Source organism: Euprymna scolopes, chromosome 40 (genome assembly GCF_053919585.1).
Source record: "Euprymna scolopes isolate OS-2025 chromosome 40, ASM5391958v1, whole genome shotgun sequence".
Taxonomy (NCBI): Eukaryota; Metazoa; Mollusca; class Cephalopoda; order Sepiida; family Sepiolidae; genus Euprymna; species Euprymna scolopes.
The window spans coordinates 22,700,117-22,723,430 of record NC_136521.1 but is presented as its reverse complement, the minus strand read 5'-3'; the positions used below and the strand labels follow the sequence as shown (position 1 = coordinate 22,723,430).

Below are 23,314 nucleotides of genomic sequence, written 5' to 3'. Positions count from 1 at the left end.
TTGGCAAATAACAAATAGGATTCTGAACAGAAGTGTGCGTTATATCCCAACCATTATCAATGGACCAGAGGTCATCTCGTCAGCTTCAGACAAGGCCAAACCATTTGCAAAGAACTTTGCAGCTAATTCTACCCTATGTGACAAAGGCCATCAACACTCCAAATTTCCTCTTATAACACAGAACACGCTAGGTAACATACAAATATCTGTGCATGAGGTCGCCAAGCTAATCAAGAACCTTGATTCCAGTAAAGCAACTGGCCCTGACGGCATCCCAATTATAGTGTTAAAAAAGCTTCAACCAGAACTTGCTCCCATACTTACGAAACTGTTTAAGCGTTGCCTTAAGGAGAAGTACTTTCCAACACCCTGGAAGACCTCATCAGTATGCCCTGTATTTAAGAACTCAGGTGATAAGTCATCTCCCTCTCAGTACAGACCAATAGGTCTCCTGTGTGTCATGAGTAAGTTGCTGGAATCCATATTAAATAGAGAAATAGTCAACCACCTCAACAGAAATAACCTTCTTAGTGACATGCAATATGGTTTCCGTTCTGCAAGATCTACTAGTGCTAACAGTTATATCTCATAGGATTAGTGAATCTCTTAACAAAGGCTTCCTTTCTAGGACAATTGCTCTTGACATATCAAAGGCCTTCAGCAAGGCTACTTCACAAGATTTCCAGCTACGGTATAACTGGAAATGTTCTCTCTATCATTAAATCATTTCTCTCTGATAGGCTCATAAGAGTAGTGGTTGATGGACAAAAATCAGAGGCCTGCAGTATTAATACTGGAGTCCCTCAGGGGGCAATCCTGGGCCCAACTCTCTTCCTGATCTACATTAATGATCTCCCTAAACACATACTTAAATCATTTTTTGACATCTATGCTGATGACACGACCATCTACGGCAACACATCAAAAGCTGTAAATGACAAAGCTCTCTCTGATTCTCTCTCCTTTGATCTTGAGCGCGTGGTTCAGTGGGGGAAGACGTGGCTGGTTACCTTTAATGCATCTAAAACCAAACTCCTATCTTTACATCATCAACACTCTGATCCCCATCTGGCATCAATTGAAATGGATGGCTCTCGTCTAGGAGAAGCCCCATGTTTTGACAAGCGTCTGGACTTGACCTTCACTCCTGATCTGAAATGGAACACGTACATCAAGTCTGTTGCCAAGGTCGCTGGAAAGATGGTGGGATCCTTCTACTACTCCAGAAGTTATCACACTAATGATGCAATTCTCTATCTATATAAAAGCCAAGTACGTCCAAGTATGGAATACTGCTGCCATATCGGGGCAGGAGTTGCTAAAAACAGCCTATCCTGCCTTGACAGAGTACAAAATAGACTTTGTGGCTTAGTGGGGGATGCCCTTTTCTCTACCCTGCAACCTCTCTCACACAGAAGAGACGTTGCAAGCCTATCTTTGTTTTATCGTTATTTCCATGGTAGGTGCTCGTCTGAACTCCAATCTCTGGTCTCCCTTCGCCAATCTTTTACGAAAAACACTTGTCTAGCTGAATCCACTGTCAAAAACTTTCCCCATTCTTCATCTATGCCTAAATCAAAACGTAGATTCCATGAACAAAGCTTCTTTCCTAGAACTGCATACATGTGGAACTCTGTTCCGTCTGCCTGCTTCCCACCTGACTACAACCTGGATGTCTTCAAGTCCAGCATAAACAAATTCCTGATGAACCGCCCCTCCCTTAAGTAGACACTTTATTAAATCTCCACACTAACGTACTGTATTTACAATAACCCTTATCCCTGAGTGGCTTCCGGGTCTTGATAAGTGGTGACAACCTTGTAAAAAAAAACAAAAAAAAAACATTAAGATCAATTTTTTGGATCGAACGATGATCTTTTCAAAGTGGTGGACTCCTTTTATTCTCTTGAGTGCTGGATGTGGTTAATAGTTTAGTTCTACCATTAGAATAAAATCAACATGGGATGAGTTCTACAATCTCATGTCATCAATGACATGATGAGTTATCCCCCTCCCTACCAGAACATATACACACATATATATGCATACACACATATATACGCATATACACATATATACGAATACACATATATACGCATACACACATATATACGCATACACACATATATACACATACACACATATATACATATACACACATATATATGCATACACACAATTATACACATACACACATATATACGCATACACACATATATACGCATACAAAACTAAACAAATTATGTTGTTAAGTGTAATGTATATATTTGCGCATGCATAGAAGTAACACGTTTAGTCGAATTATGGCTGCCAACTCCCAATTTTTTCAACTTTGACCCCTTAGCAGTTATTTTTACCGGATAAAAACCAAATCGAAATTGTCCCACAGGGTATATATATATAAATTCGTATTCTTGTCTGTTTGTTTGTTTGTTCACAATTTGATTAATATATACAAAATGTTTCTTACTTTACTCTTCCATTTAGTTATATATTTAGCCTATTCCTTTATTTTATGTTGTTTATGTATTATTAATTAATGTTATTATTGTGGGGAAAAGAAGTAAAGAGAGTGAAACAGAGAGTCGAATTTACGAGGTTCTTTCGTAGAAAATATATCAACATAACAAACAAGGTTAACTCTCAATTTATAAAAGGAAAAAGATTTATTACATTTTAGGAAATATTTTCATTGAAAATAAGAGTTCATTTATGAGTGAACAAAAGGGGGAAATTAGTTTGAGATTTCGAGGAAGTTTGAGTTGATAATTCAAGAACCGTGATTAGTTCACGGGTCTGTAAATCATAAAGAAAACTTCCTCACTCAACTATATAAAATAATTTTCACTGAAAGTTTTTGAGTAGAGTTAATTAATCACTCTGGAAGGTTCATTGAAAAATGTGAGAAGTTTTAAAATAATTATTTTCATAAACTTAATTTCAAGTGAGCATACGATAATAAAAGGGGGAATGCAAAAGTTAGTTACTGTTTCTGTGTCTGTGTGTTCGCCCACATTGTCTGATTAGCTGACTGTTATGTTCAAAGTGTTGTCGTGTTAGAGTTGAGTTGCAGACAGTAGTGATATATGCCTTCCAACACTATCTCTGAATTTTTGTTAACTGTTTTTTTTGGAAAATACAGAGCTCTTTTAAAGATTCTCATCGGCTCCCACAGACACCGAATTTCCGACAGCTTGGAAAATTCTCTGATTGGTCAGAAAATCAAAACATTGAATTTTTAAAGTAATTTAGTAAAAAAGCGCCTCTAGCCGCATGCGCAGAAAACGTTTCGGGGCACTTGAACTTCCGGCAGCAAAAGAGTGAACATCGTAGCTCACCATATATATATAGTATCATTCTTGCAAAATATACAATTAAGTGATCACCTCATTTGCATATTTTACTAAATAGCGGTATCTTAGTTAATGTTTTTAGTGAGAGAATTGTTTTAACTGTTCTATTTAAAATTTTTGTTTAATAAACTTTAAACAACAATTATATTTATAATAGATTTAATTTGACCTTTTTAAAAACTTTTTTTAAGAGTTATTTGCCCTATAAAGTTCTAAGCATGTAAAAAACAAACTCTCACCAAATAAAATAATTTGGTAATCTCAATAAGTTTCTAGCTGGAAAAATAATTCCGTCTACATAGGAAAATGTTTGGCTTTTATTGTTTTTTTAAATATTCAAAAAAAAAAAAAAAAAACTAAAAAGATTTCATTTGTTTGTTTTTATTATTCAATAAACGGCAATACAGAAATCGGTAAATTTTTACGATGTGACCCAGTGCCATTTAACACCTAAAAAAAATGAAGGTCTACTTTTTTTTTGCCTAATACGTTTAAACAGTCTTTATAAATAATATTCAAGAAGGAATTTTGAAAAAAATTAACATTTTAGAGTGGGGAATAACTTTTTTTATATAAATTTAACGTAAAACGAGCACCCACTATTTGGCCAGCAAGTGTTCAACAAGACGTCACCTCTAGCATTTTTTCAAGTTTGGTGATTGGGGTGGGGGCAAAACATGACAAATACAATGTTTTTTTTTTGGTAGTGTGGGGGGGCGGGAATTACATTTGAAATATAAAATAACGATAAATTTAATTAATTTTTTATGAGCTCATTCTGTACTTTCACCTAACAATTTAATAAGCAAAGCAACCCCCAAAATATGGCAAATTCAATTCTTTTTTGGTGGGTGGGAGGGATTACATTAGAAACATAAAATGACGAAAAAGTTCATTTAATTGTTTTTGAAATTAATTTTTGGTAAATCTTCATTTTTTTAAAGGATTAAACGATGCTGGGTCACGTCGTAAAAAAATTACTACAGAATCTTTGAGCGCTTCGAATTCAAACTTAAGTTTGAATTCGAAGCACACACTTTTAAAAACAAAAAGGATCCCCCCTCAAATAAAAAGTAAAGCGAAAATTTCATTTATTTACAAAAAAAAAAAAGCCAGTGAAAAAAGTGTCCCTACAAAAAATAAAAAACAAACCTACGTGTTAATGTTTATAAACGTTATATTTTTAGGTTCACAAAATCCTGAGTTTTTTAGGAGAGTGAGCAAAACAGTTCCCAAGTTACCTTTTCCCTTCATTCACGTTCTAGGTTCGAGCCTGGCTAATTTTTTTTTTCTTGCGATCGCACGGGCATTCGCTGCTATTTTTTTAAAACAAAAGTTGTAATGATTCATTTTTAATTATTTATTTTTTTAAGAGTAGGGAGTTTTCTTTCCAGTGCTCAATATCCGAAGAGTAGTTTCTTCTCTTTGTATCCCTTCTGCCTAAATATCTGGTGCAGAGGGTATCACATCCTTCTTCCTTTTTGGGGCGATTGCATTTACATGTTTTTATCCATTCTTCTATTTTTAAAATTCTTGTGGGGGTATCCACGTTGCCCATGATTAGTATAGCAGGTGTGTTCCAAACAGAACTTCATATCAACCCAGACAAGGCCAGGTACCCATGCTAGTATATATATATATATATATATATATATATATATATATATATATATATATATATATATATAAAATATCGTGAAGAGACTATGCGGACCAACCAACATTTCTACATTCTTCATGTGTCATTAGGATTCCAAATGAACTTTGAAGACTACGTAGTTCATTTGGAGTTCTCGTGATGCATGAAGAATGTAGAAATGTTGATCGATCTGTGTACTCTGATTACAATGTTTATATAATTTTATTTATATAAAAGTTCTACACGTGTATTGAGCAGTTTGTAAGAAATACTGATTTTTAGTTCATGTCAGCAATATACCTGAACTTAAATAGAATGTGCAGAAATTTCTCGAGAGCTCTTTCGGCTATCATCTCGTCAGGAGAAAATCGATAGCATACAAAACAATATTATTGGCGAAATTAAAGAGAAATACGGGGAATTTGGATGTGCCAAAAACGAGTTGGAAAATGCGAAGATGTTCGCCTGACATAACCAGCATCATCTTTGCATTTGCTAATTCGTATAAACCAGCACGTTCCATCAAAAATCAGACAGGGGAGGGTAGGATCCGGTGTGTGCATACACACACACACACACACACACACACACACACACACACACACACATATATATATATATATATATATATATATATATATTGTCTGTAGGTATTTAATTATTATAGTAAAAAAAAAAATAATTATGACAGCCCCTTTAAGAAATACGTTTCTTATCGTTGAGCACTTTCTGTTGAATTAAAAAGTCGGTCAATTTAGCTCTTATGCGTAGATCATCGTATAACGATTTGATCACTGTCTGTCTGACGTAATGAACATTTAAATTAAAATGTTTAAAATTCAACGCTATTTCACATGATTAATGGTAGCCGAATGGATACGGCCTCCGCTAATCGAGCCAGAGATGTCTCGTGTCGCGGGGTTCGAATCGTTCGACTGGTAGTAATCGTGACACCCTGCACTGAAGAATCCCGAAAGGATGAAACACTAGTGTCTGTAGGTATTTAATTATTATAGTAAAAAAAAATAATTATGACAGCCCCTTTAAGAAATACGTTTCTTATCGTTGAGCACTTTCTGTTGAATTAAAAAGTCGGTCAATTTAGCTCTTATGCGTAGATCATCGTATAACGATTTGATCACTGTCTGTCTGACATAATGAACATTTAAATTAAAATGTCTAAAATTCAACGCTATTTCACATGATTAATGGTAGCCGAATGGATACGGCCTCCGCTAATCGAGCCAGAGATGTCTCGTGTCGCGGGGTTCGAATCGTTCGACTGGTAGTAATCGTGACACCCTGCACTGAAGAATCCCAAAACGATGAAACACTAGTGTCTGTAGGTATTTAATTATTATAGTACAAAAAAATAATTATATATATATATATATATATATATATAGTAATTTATAAAATATATATGGCAATTAAGCTACACTGAATATTCTGCGTTTCATCCAACTATAGGATTCGTCAGGCTTATGCGCGAATTCTGTGGTTGTTTCTTGTTTTTATATATGCTGAGGATTTCTAGTTGGCCAATCAGCTTTCTAGTATCCACCGCGCCCCTTCCTATCAGCCAATGGGCATGCATTTTATCAAACAAAGGATCTGTTTTAGAACTAGGTTAGTGGTTTTAGGTAGATGTTCTTTTTTTTTTGTTTTTTTTTTATGTATAAATATACCTATGTATATTTATATGTATAAAAAAAAAAAAAGGAGTTTTTTAATTTTTCTTTTTAACTAGCAACGACGTTGCCTGGGATTGAATTCCAATACTTTTATTATCAGTGAAATCGTCCATTCACCAATCAAATCGATAAATTGCCTGGTCTTCTTGAGAATCCATTGCGGTACCCTGGGGGGAAGCTTCACATTCTTCCCCACAGTAACTTAGTTGACAATGCATTGTAGTCTGTATTGCCCTGTAGAGAATCTACTGTTGGTTTTATGAAATTATTTTTATACAATGACTTGAATTACAGTTTAAAATACAAAAGTGAAGTATCATGGCTCAATTGTGCTCTAAATAGAAACATTCATTTAGAACGTGCCTCTGTCTCATCAAAGGACCTATGCCAAGTCCTTCTGTTTGTGCAGTAGTTAAACTTCTCAAATGCACTAGTAATGTTAGACCGTACAAGAGTGTTAACTTGGATCAAAATTAGACTGTTCCTTCTTTAATAGGATGTTTCAAATGTTGATTTTCGATACAAAAATTATCTAAGAACACTCTCATGTACATAAAGTACATAAAAAATCGGCCCATCCGTTTTCGAGTCCATAGAGAGCAAACTCTCTCACACACACACACACACACACACACACACACACACACACACACACAGTGCCTTTTATATATAGGTAGTGATTTTAATGTTTATTTTTTAAGTTTTTATAATTACTTAATAAATTTTGCAGATATATATATATATATATATATATATATATATATATATATATATATATTTACATATATGCAACTATACATTAAACATCTACATAGATGCACCTCCACTATTAAATAGTTTTATGCCAGTACCTATGAAAGAGTTTAACTATAACGGGCTTCACCTGATAAAAAACCTCTTGTGAGTGATGAAGCTGAAGCAGTTTTATAACTCTAATGTCCTTTGTGGATTAGAACTTTTGAACATTCACATGTTTTGTGTGTTGACGATGAAACGAAATAATTATGAAATAAAATGGAAGGAATATTATACTTACTTGCAGGTTTGATCTTTTGTACGAATGGATTCATAATTATCGACATTACATTGTTGGAGTTCACTGCTTACATTCACTTGGTTCATACAAACTTGAGTTTTTAAATACACTAGAAATGCAAAAATAACAAATAAAAATTTAATTGGATTCCTAATTAATATTAGTAAGACAATAAAAAAGAAGACAATATTAATTAGGAATCCAATTTACAATGAAGTCTCTTCACGATATTATTGCATCACCTTTGTTATGAATCGTCTGCTTCTCTTACAATTTTTTGTATACGCCTTCTCGTAGTCAATCCATGCAATGGATATTTTTTTCTACTTTTTACCTCCTTCAGAATCTTTTGGTCTATGTACAGTGGATCATGTTTCTCTTTTCAACATCATTTCTGTTCGTTGGAAAGTAGTTTATGATTATTAAGGAATTGGTAAATCTGTTCTCTCAGTTGTGCTGTTAAGATTTCCCACATCATCATCATCATCTATATTTTAATAGCATGTGTGTCATGCTTACATCTTTTTTTTCTTCCCTGTGAATGTTGCCACATCCATCCAAACATATCCGGTATTGTCTATTATCCATGGCCTTGACAACTCTCCCAGTTTTTGTCCATCATCACAGATATGGTCCCTCCTAATTCTGCACCTGAATGGATTCACTGACCTAACACTGTCGGAGTGGACATCTGTGTGTCTTGTACTGTTCTTTATTTAGCATATGCTTTTTGGCCATTGCTATTTCTCTCAATTCTCTGGTTTCTGTCCAACGTTCGTAAATCTGGTGCTTCTCGCAAAATATAGGGAGGTGATCCTTTATTATTTGACCATATAACATTTCAGCTGGTGATAATCCGAGGTCTTGGTGAGGCGTGTTCCTATGTGTGATCATCGCCTGTGCTGCCCAATCATGGCGTAGGTGGCCATAGTCATCAATGCAGTCCATGAACATTCTTTTATCTGTTTTTATGGCCAATTTGGCTTGGCCATTACTTTGCGGATAATGTGCAAATGACGTTTCTTTACGTCTCAGTCTGCCAGGAATGATTTATACTCCAATGAGTCGAATGGTGGCCCTCCATGGGATGATATCTCCTCCGGTGCACCATATGTGAAGAACCAACCCCTCACTGCTTCACATACTGCTGTAGCCTTCCTTGATGGTAGCAAGACAACTTCAATCCAGCTAGTGTATTGGTCTATATGTAACTCTTCCCATGCATATCCAGTAGGTCCGTAACAGTCTTTTGGAACGGGAATTCTGGGTTTGAGGGTGGCATTAGTGGTTCTCTTGGTTCGGACAGAGCGATTAAATTGCATTTTTAACATTGTGCCCTTGTTTGTCGGATACTAGCATCTAGACCAGGCCAAAATAATCATTGTCTAGCAATAGCCAATATCCCATTCACCATGGGATGGGTGGAGTGCAGTGCCTCTAGTACTTCAGCTCTAAGCTGCTTTGGTATCAGAATTTTATCCCCATTTATGGGTACCCCTTCCAAACAATATAGTTAGTTTGCCATCAGCCAGAATTGCTGGACTTTTGGTGGCAGATCGTGTTGTAACTTTGAGAATCCGTCTTGTATATATATCACTAACATTTGGCATTCCTCATCAGTGGCCATAGCTGCCACGATTCTATCCCAGATTATAGCTTGAGATTTGGAGTTATGTGCTGTGATTGATACTTGCATGGCCTCTTTGATCTGCTGAGTAGATTCCAGGAGAAATTTTCTAATACTTCCTAGATCATAATATCTGTGATTTGCAAACGGACATCATCTCTATCTTTTTTTTGATCGAGTTTAAAAAAATTCCTTTGTTTTGAGTGTTTGTTTGTTTTTTTCATATAAATAAAGTGAAACTAATTGAAGCAAATGCAAATGCTTGGCCTTCTGGTCGGGCAGTATCTGTTCTGTAATTCGTCCTTGGGGAAACCCTTCATACTGAGACAATTACTATATATTTGGATACTGCCAGAGTGCCCCGTTTTGGGGGGAGCTGCTCCCCCACCCACATTAAAAACGACCTTTAAAAAACCGATTAAAAGCGCCATTTTCGGCAAGTCATTCTTTTGATTGACTACCTTAAATTTGAATGTTTTATACTAACCCTAACCCTAACTTCCAGTTATGTCATGGAGCAGCGGTAAAACATCAGATTCTCTTTCACTTTCTTTTCCGACTTTTTTTTTTCGATCACAGGTTTGAGCCTGCCTGCCTACTGCCACTTTTTTTTTTTCTACTCAATACACACCTCTAAACTCCAGGGCAACGCCGGGCACCCTTGCTAGTGTAAGAATATAGGAATGATAAATTTGTTCCCTCAGTTGTGCTGTTAGTATTTTCCACATTGTAAATATATTATTGGCCGGTAGTTACTGGGGTTGTTTCCTTTTTTAGAGACTTTTTGCACCAGTGTCGTTCTACCTTTGGTCATCCATTCTGACATGTCTGCTTCGTAAATACATTTTTTCACATTCTGAATTAGTCTTTCATGTAGTGCTGTGAATTTTTTAAACCAGTACAGATGTATTCCATTGTAGCCTGGTGCCCTCCAGTTTGTTATTTTTCGGAGGGTTGTCTTGAGTGTTTCCTTGCTGATTTATTATTATTATTATTATTATTATTATTATTATTATTATTATTATTATTATTAATTATTATTATTATTATTATTATTATAATGGAAGGACAATTGAAAAAACTACAAATCCCCAATGTGGAGGAGATGATATATTAAAACGTGTCATGTGTTATCTAGTGGATGTAAGATATTGTTCTTTCAACAGACAGATAATAAACGTATAAATCGTACATATGTTGTATAGCAAGGAGGACATGATATTGACGTGTAAACTGAATCATGTTGTATCAGAATTATCACACGGGATATTTTTACAGTTCATGTGTAAGAAGAATAATATATGTCTCATACCTTTTTCTTTAAGAGTTCTTCTGCATCTTCCCGCTGCTCCATGACGAACCATGAAGCGATCAGCAGCATATAATTGAGACAACTGTTCTTATTTGTGAAACCATTAAAACAACTCTTTATATTTTTATAATATAAATTTATTACAGTTGTCTCAAATGGTTTTCACAGGATCTGCAGTTTGTCTACATTTCTGTTCTTACAGCCCGCTCCCTAGCTGTCTGTCCACCGCTGTCTAAACGTCTGTCTGCACTGGTGGTCAATCCTCAACCCTCTGAATCTCTCAAAAACTAACTACATCACGTGTTCTCTTATGTCACCTAATTACATGTCTCAAACTAACCTAATCCACAACTAGTTATTTGTTTATTCAAAACCCCAAAATAATGTTTACATATATTTTCTGTTTTCACATTCCTTTTGCGATTCACACATCAATCATTTCTTCCGCAATTTAATTGTTTATTCTTCTAATCATAATAACTGATCCAGCGACCATCCGTCACTCAAATCAATTAACAAGAATACAATAACAATAATAATAATAATGTTTTCATCCTTGACCCCGCTTGCCACAGTTAACAGATACTATGCTATGATCACAGTCTAAAGGGTCATAACATTACAGAAGCTCCTGGTTTGAAGCCGGGATTGAGGGAAATCCTCTGGAAATGAATCCCATCCCTTTCCAGAGAGACGTTGATAAACGAAATCAGAATAATTATTATTATTATTATTATTATTATTATTATTATTATTATTATTATTATTATTATTATTATTATTATTATTATTATTTTCAATACATTAAAACAAGAGAGAAGAATGTACTGGGTAGATGAAAAAGAGGGAATTGGTGAGAGAGATGGAAGTAAAAAAAGTGAAAGAAACGTCATTATAAGTAAAATTCAGGTGAAAGATTGTTATAAACAAACACTAATATTAGCAAAAACTACAGAACAAAGACTCACAAAGTTCGTATATGTTTATCAGCGTTTCAAGGAATAAATATCTCATATTTAGAAAACATTATTCATTCGTTTACCCTAAATCGTTGCAGATTTGGTCGGGGGGAGGTAACTGATTATTTTTCATGAAGTTAATTCCCTTATATTGACTTATTCCTCGAGTATGTCTGTATATATGTCCAGAAAATGGAATGGATTGAGCTGGAATGAGAGAAGGATCGAAGTCTTAATAGAAATATATTACACTTTTTCCTCAGGCAACACCGGATAGTCCAGCTAGTTGTAAATAAAATTTAAGTGAAAGACTTTTCGCAATAAACACTAACTTTGTTTGGATGACTTTGAATAGCCGAGTTCCAGAATTGGCAATGATTTTTTATTCCTTCTTCTGAAATTGTATTTGAAATAAATTTTTTTCTGAAAAACCGAGTTTCACAGTTAAAATGCTCAAGCATTAAAATCAAAGGTTGTGCCACATTTGTTAAAAGGAGTTTAGTTATGATCTTTTGTTTTGTTATCGAAACCGCTTCAGACAAGTCATGCAGCCACTTGATGTAAGGAGCTAAAAAATACTTCAAGGCCAACTTGCAAACAATAAGTGTAAGATGGAATAAATTCTGACCCTGAAAACAGCAATTCTTCCCTCTTTGTCAGAAACAGAACAAAATAAGGGAAACGAGAGTTAAGTGAGTGATGAAACCTTAAATCAATTTTCTACTCTCCTTAAATTATAACGTGGAGTCCAATTAGTAAGAAACCATCTGTTTTACAGGCAATTTTTCTTCAAAAGGAAATTATAATTTGCCGATGTTTTTCTTGTCAGATATTTAATTCCTTCCTGTATTGTTTGAATCAAATCCATTCGTTTTTGAGTGAGCTACTCTCTGAGGGGGCCATGTGAAGGATGTCAACATCCCCAATGAAAATGGTGCAATAGACCTGACAAGATTTGAACACTGCAAGTTGAGTCATCATGCGTGACCATTTCACCGACACCATTCCATTGAATAAAGGAGGTTAAAAAAAAAATTCTTGAAATACTTACATTCACGCCCTTTTCCGCACATGTAACTGAAAGTCATGTTTAATACCGACTGAAATTTACCAAACTCTGTAATATTGCATTTCTTGACAAAATCATTGAAACAAGGGAAGAATTTATCAACCGATCTGCGGGAGAAAAAACAAGAATTTTTAAGAGTTTGGTTTATAACTTGCCAAGTTTTTGGTGCCGCATTTAATACTGAAACAATATTCATGTCAACGATTCATTGCATACAGTTTATTGAATGCAAGTTGCCATTCTACCCATGCAACAGTATTAGGAATGAGGCGCATGGTTGATAATCCGACACTGACAAAATGCTGGAAGGTTTTGTTACAATTTAAACTAAGAAAGTCTAAATTAAGAGAAAGACATGAGTGAGCATGTTGGGCAACAAATGGAAACAGGAAGTCATTCTTTGATGAACCAAAAATCATTTACCTCAGTAAAATAAAGATGAAAAAATAAGGATATAGGGCAATTCGGCAGAAATCAACGTTTTTATTATTTAAAAAAATGGATTTTAGCCAAAAAGCAGAGATATCATATTTATGAAAGGTTTTAACAATTGAAGATTTTTTCTTCTTATCTTCTTATAAAAAAGAAATAAAAATTAAAATAAGTTATAGAAATCATTAATATTTGTAACTGTTGTGTCTGTATCAATAACAACACGAACGCAGAAAGTAAAGGTAAAACAAATATATTAAAACAAAAATAAAATACATATTTACAAAGGTGCAGTTGTACTGCAGTTGGAAGATTGTCCGGCAGAGGGCGTTAAAGTCTTTCATGGAGCAACCGGCACATGTGTCTTGCCTATCCGGCATTCGAACACAGCTCTCCGGTCTTGCTGACTTGATACCTTTATCTATATCTTGTTCACCCATGTATGCTAATTAGTGGGCGTCTCCACAACACCCCCCTCCCAAGATTTAAAGTCGTGTAGATTTCAATATCTTTTCCTTTTGGGGTTCATTATCATTGGGTCTATAGCCTTTCTTTTCCTTCCCGATCTCCTCGGACATGGTCTGTGGTGGTTCAATATTAAACGTTTCGTGTATTATATCAATTGGATCTTCCTGTTCCTCAGGTTTGTCATGTTTATTGTCCTTCCTATGACGTTTTCTCAATTGATTTTGGTGTCTTTTGTGTATCCCTTTTGGACCTTTTATCATGTAGACCAAGTCGCCGATACGTTTATCTACCGTACCCGACTCCCAATATAACATATTATTTTTAAAACATTTAAATTATACCTGATCGCCAGGTTTAAACCTTTTACGTGATGTGTGTGTCGTTTTATATACGACTGCTTGCTTTGGTATTAATTTATCAAATGGTGATTTTATTTTTCTCGCAAACATTAATTCTGCTGGCGATAATTTCGACAGTGTATTTGGGTTCTCAGTTATCCTGTATATTTGCAGGAACTGTTGTAATGCTTTATCCGTTGGTGTCCCTATCAATTTTCTAAGGGCACACTTTATCGTATCTACGAACCTTTCCGTTAATCCATTTGATCTAGGGTGGAACGGTGGTGTAGTTATATGGTTTACCTGAAACGATTCACAAAAATCCTTGAAAGCACTTGAAGTAAATTGTGTTCCGTTATCTGTGACTACAATGTCTGGTATCCCAAAACGTGCAAATATTTCATGCAGAAAACTTATTGTGTTATCTGTCGTTGGGTTTTTGACCCGCTTTACTTCCGGCCATCTGGAAAAGCTATCTACTATGATTAGGTAGTATTGTCCCTCAATCGGTCCAGCAAAGTCAAGATGAATGCGTGACCATGGATAGTCAATTTTTTTCCAAGGTTTATGAACTATCGGTGGTGCTTTAGTGGCTAACGCACAACCTTTACATTTGTTTACTGCTAACGCAATATCCACATCCATATTACGCCAGTAAACATAACTCCTCATAAGTGTCTTCATCCTATTTATACCCGGGTGTCCTGCATGAAAATCACGTAAGATTTTTTCCTACAAGGTTTTCGGTACAACCACTCTTTCACTATATAATAATACCTCATTGCATAAGGAAAATATACTTTGTGTTTTTCCGTCATTTTTCCTTAATTTTTTCTTTATGTTTTTGATGACGTCGTCAGTTTCAGCCTCCCTTTTTATATCGCTGAGCATGACTGGTAATTCTCTCATTATATTCGCCACCATGTTTTTTTCCTCACAATTGTAACGTATAGCTGCAATTACTGACTCTTCAAGGGTTTCATCCCTTTTCGGTCTAAGCCTTGACAATCCATCCGCATGACCTATTTTTCCCTGAACGTAGATGTTTTATTTGAAAATCAGAATTTAGCAAGATCGTACCCCAACGGAGTAACCGATTTGCCGTATATACTGGTAAGCCCTTTTTTGAGCCGAAAATAGTCACTAAGGGCTTGTGGTCTGTTTCCAGTATAAAATGTCTCCCGTACAGATAACGGTGGAATTTCGTCACCACGAAAATAATGCTTAATGCTTCCTTTTCTATTTGGGAGTAAGCCTTCTCTGATGGAATTAGGGTCCTTGAAGTGTGCGCTATAGGTTTCTTCATTCCATCTGGCATGATATGCTGTATACATGTTCCTATACTATACAAGCTCGCGTCACTCACAACAATTATTTGTAATTTTGGGTCATAATAAGTTAAGGATAAATCTGACGTCAAAATCTTTTTAATTTCCTCAAATGAGTCTTGACATTCTTTTGTCCATATCCATGGTGTTACTTTCTTTAATAATTCATTCAGCGGAGCTCTTAGGTCATGCATGCCTTTGTTAAATACTTGGTAGTAGTTCGCGAGGCCTAAGAAGCTCTGTAAAGTCGTCACGTTATGTGGTGCTGGCATGTTCCTAATTGCTATCGCTCTTTCTGGATCAGGGCGTCGACCATCTTTACTTATTATTTGTCCTAAATACTTGATTTCGTCTAGACAAAACTCACATTTGTTTTCTTTCACCTTGAATCCGTACTCGTTTATTCTTGTGAACACTTGTTTTAAATGCTCTATATGTTCACTTATGGACGCGCTCCTTATGATTGGGTCATCCAGGTATGCACAAACACAATCTAAATCGTTCAACATTGTGTCCATCGCTTGCTGGAATATCGCCGGCGCGACTTTTATCCCGAATGGTAATCGGTTATACTTGAATAACCCTTTGTGTGTGTTAATGCATAAAATCTTTGAGCATTTTTCTTCTATCGGAATTTGCAAATAGACGTCGGACAAATCTACTTTTGAAAAAATTTTCCCACCATTTAGTTTGGCAAAAATCTCTTCCGGGCTTGGTAAAGGGTAATGGTGATCTTGTAGCATATTATTTAACCCGGTTGAAAAGTCTCCACGGACTCGAATTTGTTCCGATTTCTTCTTTACGTACACCGTAGGCGCTGCCCAAATGCTAGTTTCGATTTTCGATAAAATGCCCGTTCTTTCAAGTCTGTCTAATTCGCTATCTATTTTGTCTAATCCGGCGAACGGCACGCTCCATTTTATTTTAAATACTGGTGTTGCATCCTTTTTTAGCTCGAACGAAGCTTTAAATTTATTACATCTTCCCAGTCCCGTAGTAAATATTTCTGGGAATTCGTTCTTTAGTTCATTTTTAATATTTTCTGACGTTGTGGTGCAGCTGGTTATTTTTTTTACAAAAAGCGTTCATCGGTTTATCCCAAAAGTTGAATTTTTCAATAAAATCTGTTCCCTTTAAATTCTCGCTTTCTTTAATTACGAAGATTTTCAATTCCTTCGTTATACCATTTAAATTAATGGGCAGGACGACTTCTCCTTCGAATTTGATTTCGTCTCCTGTCACCGTTCTTGCACCCTTACTTGACTTTTTCAGAGTCGGTTTATCCAGTTTTTTCCAAGTGCTAAGGTTTATTACCGACAAATCTGCTCCAGAATCAAGTTGAAATTTTATTTGTTTGCCGAAAATATTAACCAACACATATTTTCGTAAATTGTCTTTCTCTTTGTCGTTTGTTCTCATTTGGTGTACTCTATATTTTGTTCTGCAACAAATACTCTTATGTCCGACTTTGTCGCAATTGAAGCATCTGATATTTTTGTAAGGACAATCCTTTCCCCACTGTTTTTCATCACATCTTCCGCAATTATTACTTGGTCCCGATTTTCTATAGTTCCTTTGACTTGAATCGTAATTTCGTTTTCTGTAATTAGAGTTTGAGTATTTATAACTCGCGTAATCTTTTGGATTTTGACGAGTCTCACACTTTCTTTGCCTTGCGTTTCTGCCAGATTTTTTAATCTTCCTTATGTACGACACTCCTGCTTCTTCTATATCTCTGGAGTCTTTTTTTAGTGATACTGCCCTTTGACAATCTTCTGCTAACTTTTGCAGTGTCAGACCTTGTTCTGTCTCTAATTTTGAGAGAACGCGTCTTCGGATCTCTGAATTTTTTGTAGAAACTAGCCTCTATGCAAAAATTAAACATTTGAAGTCGTCCACCGTAAGTTCCGATAATTTAAAATTGTCGCAGTGTTTATTCACTACTGACGCATGTCAGGTAGTCCTGCTCCTCCGTTTTCTTAAGGTTCATACACGACCATCTTTTGTGGAAAAGAGACATGTTCGGTCCGAATAACTCCTTAAGAAGTTTTACAGTCTCAGTGAAGTCTAACTGATTCGTTCTCCTTGGCAATATGAAATCAACAAATTTGCAATGTTCACTGGTACCAAGCTTTCGAAGTAATAAACTTACTTTCTTTGCGTTTGACCAGCTTTCGCAATCTGTTTCGAAAATATCTTCATACCTCTTAAAGTATGCCTCAAAAGTTTTATCCTCTTCCGGTAGGTACGTGAACACATCTATGCTATTCACAATTGTTGCGTTGGAAAAAGTCGTATTGCTTTCCTGTGCAGAATTAGTCGTTAATCTTTTCAACAAATCTTTTGGACCAAGTTGCATTTGCTCTATACATTTAAGAAGCTGTCTTTCGTCTCTTTCTTGTTGCCTTTCGTCTCTTTCTTGTTCTTTTTTCTGTAATTCGTCTCTTTCTTGTAGACGCCTTCGCTGTACTTCGTCTCTTTCTTGTTGATGCATTTGCATTTCCGTGAATAACTTGATAAGATCCTCCATTTTGTTTTTCAAATTAGTAAATCAGTCACTTTTACAATTTCCTTTCTTTAATAACTATGAATAACCGATTCCTTTTGTTACGTTATTAATTACGTACAAGAAAGAAAAAAAAATCCCTTCTTAGTACACTGAGAAAAATAAATTACTTTTTCTTTCGAAACAGTCTACCTAATAAGTTCACGGTATCCTAGCGAAACACTTTTTTTGTGTGTGTGCACTTTGCAGAAAGAGTTACTGTAACTTTCAAGTTTTTTTTTTCTCGTAGGCACTTTGAAATAAAGTGCTTGCTGTTTTTTTTTGTTTTTTTCAAGTGTCCCGGGTTTTGAATTTTCTTTTCAAGTAGTCACAGAAAAAAAATCTTGGTGTTTTGCAAGTATCCAGCGCTTGAATATCGCGTTCGACAATTTTGTAGTTGCTGCATTTTAAACATTGAATTCCAGAGTGAATTTTTTTTTCAATCTTTGATGAGTAAGTATTTCCCGAATACCACTGTTGAGTTTGATAGTGTATTTTCTCACACGTAAATCTTTTTTCGAAATCCCGTCGCCACTGTTGTGTCTGTATCAATAACAACACGAACGCAGAAACAAATATATTAAGACGAAAATAAAATACATATTTACAAAGGTGCAGTTGGAAGATTGTCCGGCAGAGGGCGTGTTAAAGTCTTTCATGAAGCAACCGGCACATGCGTCTTGCCTATCCGGCGTTTGAACGCAGCTCTCCGGTCTTGCTGACTTGATACCTTTATCTATATCTTGTTCACCCACGTATGCTAATTAGTGGGCGTCTCCACAACAGTAAGTTATATTGTTGGTATTGAGACAAACCTAAAACTAAAATTTGACGATCAGATGCACCAAGTCAGAGGTCAACAGGAAACCATACAAGAAATGAGATCAGAAAAGTTTTTTGCAAAATTTAAATATGTGGAGTTGTTCATACAGGGGTAATTTTTATGGGAAACAGTCAATCACATGACAAAACAAACAGGAATGAAATATGTTGTGCACAAGATTGATGGGATGCCAGAAGGACGGATGGGTCATTAGAGGTGTTATCTGGTCACAGACACATGGAAGTTCTATGATGCAGAAATTCCAGATAAAAGGTCTCAACTCTCTCCAAAGAAGCAAAATTACGAACTTCTTCCCAAAATTGAACAAAAGAGAAAATTAAAAAGAATGGTACTCATGCAAAATTTAACACCTCCCCCCCATCCCCGTCTGGATTCTAATTAGTTTAGAGTTCGACCGACAATCACCAGATTCAGCCGAGCGTTGTTAAAATGTTGAAACACTAAACCAAAATTTTATTTATTTTTTTGCAGAATTAATTAATGATGGGAGTATTGTTTCCGTTTATTTTCTATTGACAAACAAAATTTGTTCATTCTCTTGAAAAAAAAGTCTAACTTTTCTCTACTTTCACCTAACTATTTACAGTGTTCATATAAAATATGAATCTTTTCTTTTTATAATAATAATTCTGTTTTCAATAAGAAATGTTTACTGGCAACTTTCTTTTAAAAAAAAGTGCAAGTTTTCCTGAAAAAAAAACCAAAAAAACTTTCACCTAAAAATTTATGGAAAAAATTAACCTTTTCTTAGGGAAAAAAACCAAACTTTTATTGATAAACAAAATTGCAAAAATAATAAAATACACAAGCAATACAAAATGCAATTTTTTATGAGGAATGTGTTCAATTAAACAAACTGAGCCGCAGCAATGCGTGGCCGGGTAGAGCTTGTATTGTATACTTTTGGAAATTTATTTTCCTCATATATATTGTATACCGTTGGAAATTTATTTTTCTCATATATATTGTATACTTGTAGAACATTATTTTCCCATATATACTGTATACTTTTGGAAATTTATTTTTCACATATATATTGTATACTTTTGGAAATTTATTTTTCTCACATATATCATATACATTTAGAAAATTATTTTTCTCATATATATTATATACTTTCGGAAATTTATTCGTCTCATATATATTGTGTACTTTTGGAAAATTATTTTTCTCATATACATTGTAGACTTTTGCAGAATTATATTGTTCAACTTAACTGTATACTTTTAGAAAACTATTTTTCTCATATATACTCTATACATTTGGAAAATTATTTTTCTCATAAATGTTGTATACCGTTGAAAAATTATTTTTCTCATATATATTGTATACTTTTGGAAATTTCTTTTTCTCATATATATTGTATACTTTTGGAAGAATTATTTTTCTCATATATACTGTATAGGTTTGGAAATTTATTATTATCATATATATTGTCTATTTTGGAAATTTTTTTTCTCATAAATATTGTAACTGTTGTAGAATTATATTTTTCAAATAAACTATATACTTTTTGTAAATTATTTCTCTCATATATACTGTATACTTTTTGAAAATTATTTTTCTCATATATGTTTAATACCTTTGGAAATTTATTTTTCTCATATATATTATATACTTTTGGAAATGTATTTTTCTGATATATATTGTATACTTTTGGAAATTTGTTTTTCTTATATATATTGTATACTTTTGGAAAATTATTTTTCTCATATATATAATATACTGTTCGAAAATTATTTATCTCATATATATTGTATACTTTTTGAAATTTATTTTACTCATATATATTGTATATTTTTGGAAATTTATGTTTCTTATATATATTGTATACTTTTAGAAAATTATTTTTCTCATATATATTGTATACTGTTGGAAAATTATATTTCTCATATATATTATATATTTTTGTAACATTATTTTTCTCATATATATTGTATATGTTTGCAAAATTATTTTTCTCATATATATTGTATACTTTTGGAAATCTTTTTTTCTCATATATGTTGTATACTTTTGGAAAAAAATTTTTCTCAAACATATTGTATACTTTTGCAATATATTATTTCTTAAATAAACTGAATACTTTTGGAAAATTATTTTTCTCATATATATTGTATATTTTTGGAAAAAATATTTTTCTCATATATGTTGTATACTTTTGGAAAATATATTTTTCTCATATATGTTGTATACTTTTGGAAATTTATTTTTCTCATATATATTGTATACTTTTGGAAATTTATTTTTCTCATATATGTTGTATACTTTTGGAAATTTATTTTTCTCATATATGTTTATACTTTTGGAAATCTTTTTTTCTCATATATGTTGTATACTTTTGGAAAAAAAATTTTCTCAAACATATTGTATACTTTTGCAATATATTATTTCTTAAATAAACTGAATACTTTTGGAAAATTATTTTTCTCATATATATTGTATACTTTAGGAAAATTATTTTTCTCATATATGTTGTATACTTTTGGAAATTTATTTTTCTCATATATGTTGTATACTTTTGGAAAATTATTTTTCTCATATATATTGTATACTTTTGGAAAATTATTTTTCTCATATATATTGTATACTTTTGGAAATTTATTTTTCTCTTATATATTGTATACTTTTGGAAATTTATTTTTCTCATATATGTTGTATACTTTTAAAAAATTATTCTTCTCATATATATTGTATACTTTTGGAAATTTATTTTTCTCATATATATTATATACTTTTGGAAAAAACTTTTTCTCAAACATATTGTATACTTTTGCAATATATTATTTCTTAAATAAACTGAATATTTTTTGAAATTTGTTTTTCTCATATATGTTGTATACTTTTGGAAATTTATTTTTCTCATATATATTGTATACTTTTGGAAATTTATTTTTCTCATATATATTGTATACTTTTGGAAATTTATTTTTCTCATATATATTGTATACTTTTGGAAATTTATTTTTCTCATATATGTTGTATACTTTTGAAAAATTATTCTTCTCATATATATTGTATACTTTTGGAAATTTATTTTTCACATATATAATATATACTTTTGGAAAAAAACTTTTTCTCAAACATATTGTATATTTTTGCAATATATTATTTCTTAAATAAACTGAATATTTTTTTAAATTTGTTTTTCTCATGTATGTTGTATACTTTTGGAAATTTATTTTTCTCATATATGTTGTATACTTTTGGAAATTTATTTTTCTCATATATGTTGTATACTTTTGAAATTTATTTTTCTCATATATATTGTATACTTTTGGAAATTTATTTTTCTCATATATATCATATACATTTGAAATATTATATTTCTCATACATATTGTATACTTTTGGAAATTTATTTTTCTCACATATGTTGTATACTTTTGGAAATTTATTTTTCTCATATATGTTGTATACTTTTGGAAATTTATATTTCTCATATATGTTGTATACTTTTGGAAATCTTTTTTTCTCGTATATGTTGTATACTTTTGGAAAAAAAAAATTTCTCAAACATATTGTATACTTTTGCAATATATTATTTCTTAAATAAACTGAATACTTTTTTGAAATTTATTTTTCTCATATATGTTGTATACTTTTGGAAATTTATTTTTCTCATATATATTGTATACTGTTGGAAAATTATTTTTTTCATATATATTGTATACTTTTGGAAATTTATTTTTCTCATATATGTTGTATATTTTTGGAAAATTATTTTCCTCATATATGTTGTATACTTTTGGAAAATTATTTTTCTCATATGTGTTGCATACTTTTGGAAATTTATTTTTCTCATATATATTGTATACTTTTGGAAATTTATTTTTCTCACATATGTTGTATACTTTTGGAAATTTATATTTCTCATATATATTGTATACTTTTGGAAATTTATTTTTCTCATATATGTTGTATACTTTTGGAAATTTATTTTTCTCATACATATTGTATACTTTTGCAAAATTATATTTCTTAAATAAACTGTATTCTTTTTTAAATGTATGTTTCTCATATATATTATGTACCTTTGGAAAACTATTATTCCTATATATCTTGTATACTTTTGGAAATTTATTTTTCTCATATATAATGTATTCTTTTGGACAATTATTTTCTCATATACATTATATACTTTTGGAAAAAAAATTTCTCATATCTACTGTATACTTTTGGAAAATTATTTTTCTCATATATATTGTATAATTTTGGAAAATTGTTTTTCTGATATATATAATATAGTGTCCGAAAATTATTTTTCTCACATATATTGTATACTTTTGGAAATCTATATTTTCTCATATATATTATATATACTTTCGGAAAATAATTTTTCTCATATATATTGTATACTTTTGGAAAATTTATTTTTCTCAGATATATTTTATACTTTTGGAAAATTATTTTTCTCATATATATTGTATACTTTTGGAAAATTATTTTTCTCATCTATATTGTATACTTTTGGAAAATCATCTGTATTGTATACTTTTGGAAATTTATTTTTCTCATATATACTGTATACTTTTGGAAATTTATTTTTCTCATATATGCTCTATATTTTTGGAAAATTATTTTTCTCATATATATTGTATACTGTTTGAAATTTATTTTTCTTTTATATATTGTATACTTTTGCAAAATTATTTTTCTCATATATATTGT

At 32.6% G+C, this 23,314-nt stretch overlaps 1 protein-coding gene across 1 annotated transcript in view; it reads right to left on the bottom strand.

Annotated features, from left to right (window-relative positions):
* LOC145265428 (uncharacterized) overlaps positions 1-23,314 on the bottom strand; it is a 159,152-nt gene that overhangs the window by 65,809 nt on the left and 70,029 nt on the right. Inside the window, exons 3-4 of the mRNA XM_080121261.1 lie at positions 12,672-12,796; positions 7,723-7,831 (exon numbers count right to left, since the gene is read on the bottom strand). Of these exons, the coding sequence (XP_079977387.1) occupies positions 7,723-7,831; positions 12,672-12,796 (234 nt within the window). The remainder of the gene's footprint in view (positions 1-7,722; positions 7,832-12,671; positions 12,797-23,314) is intronic.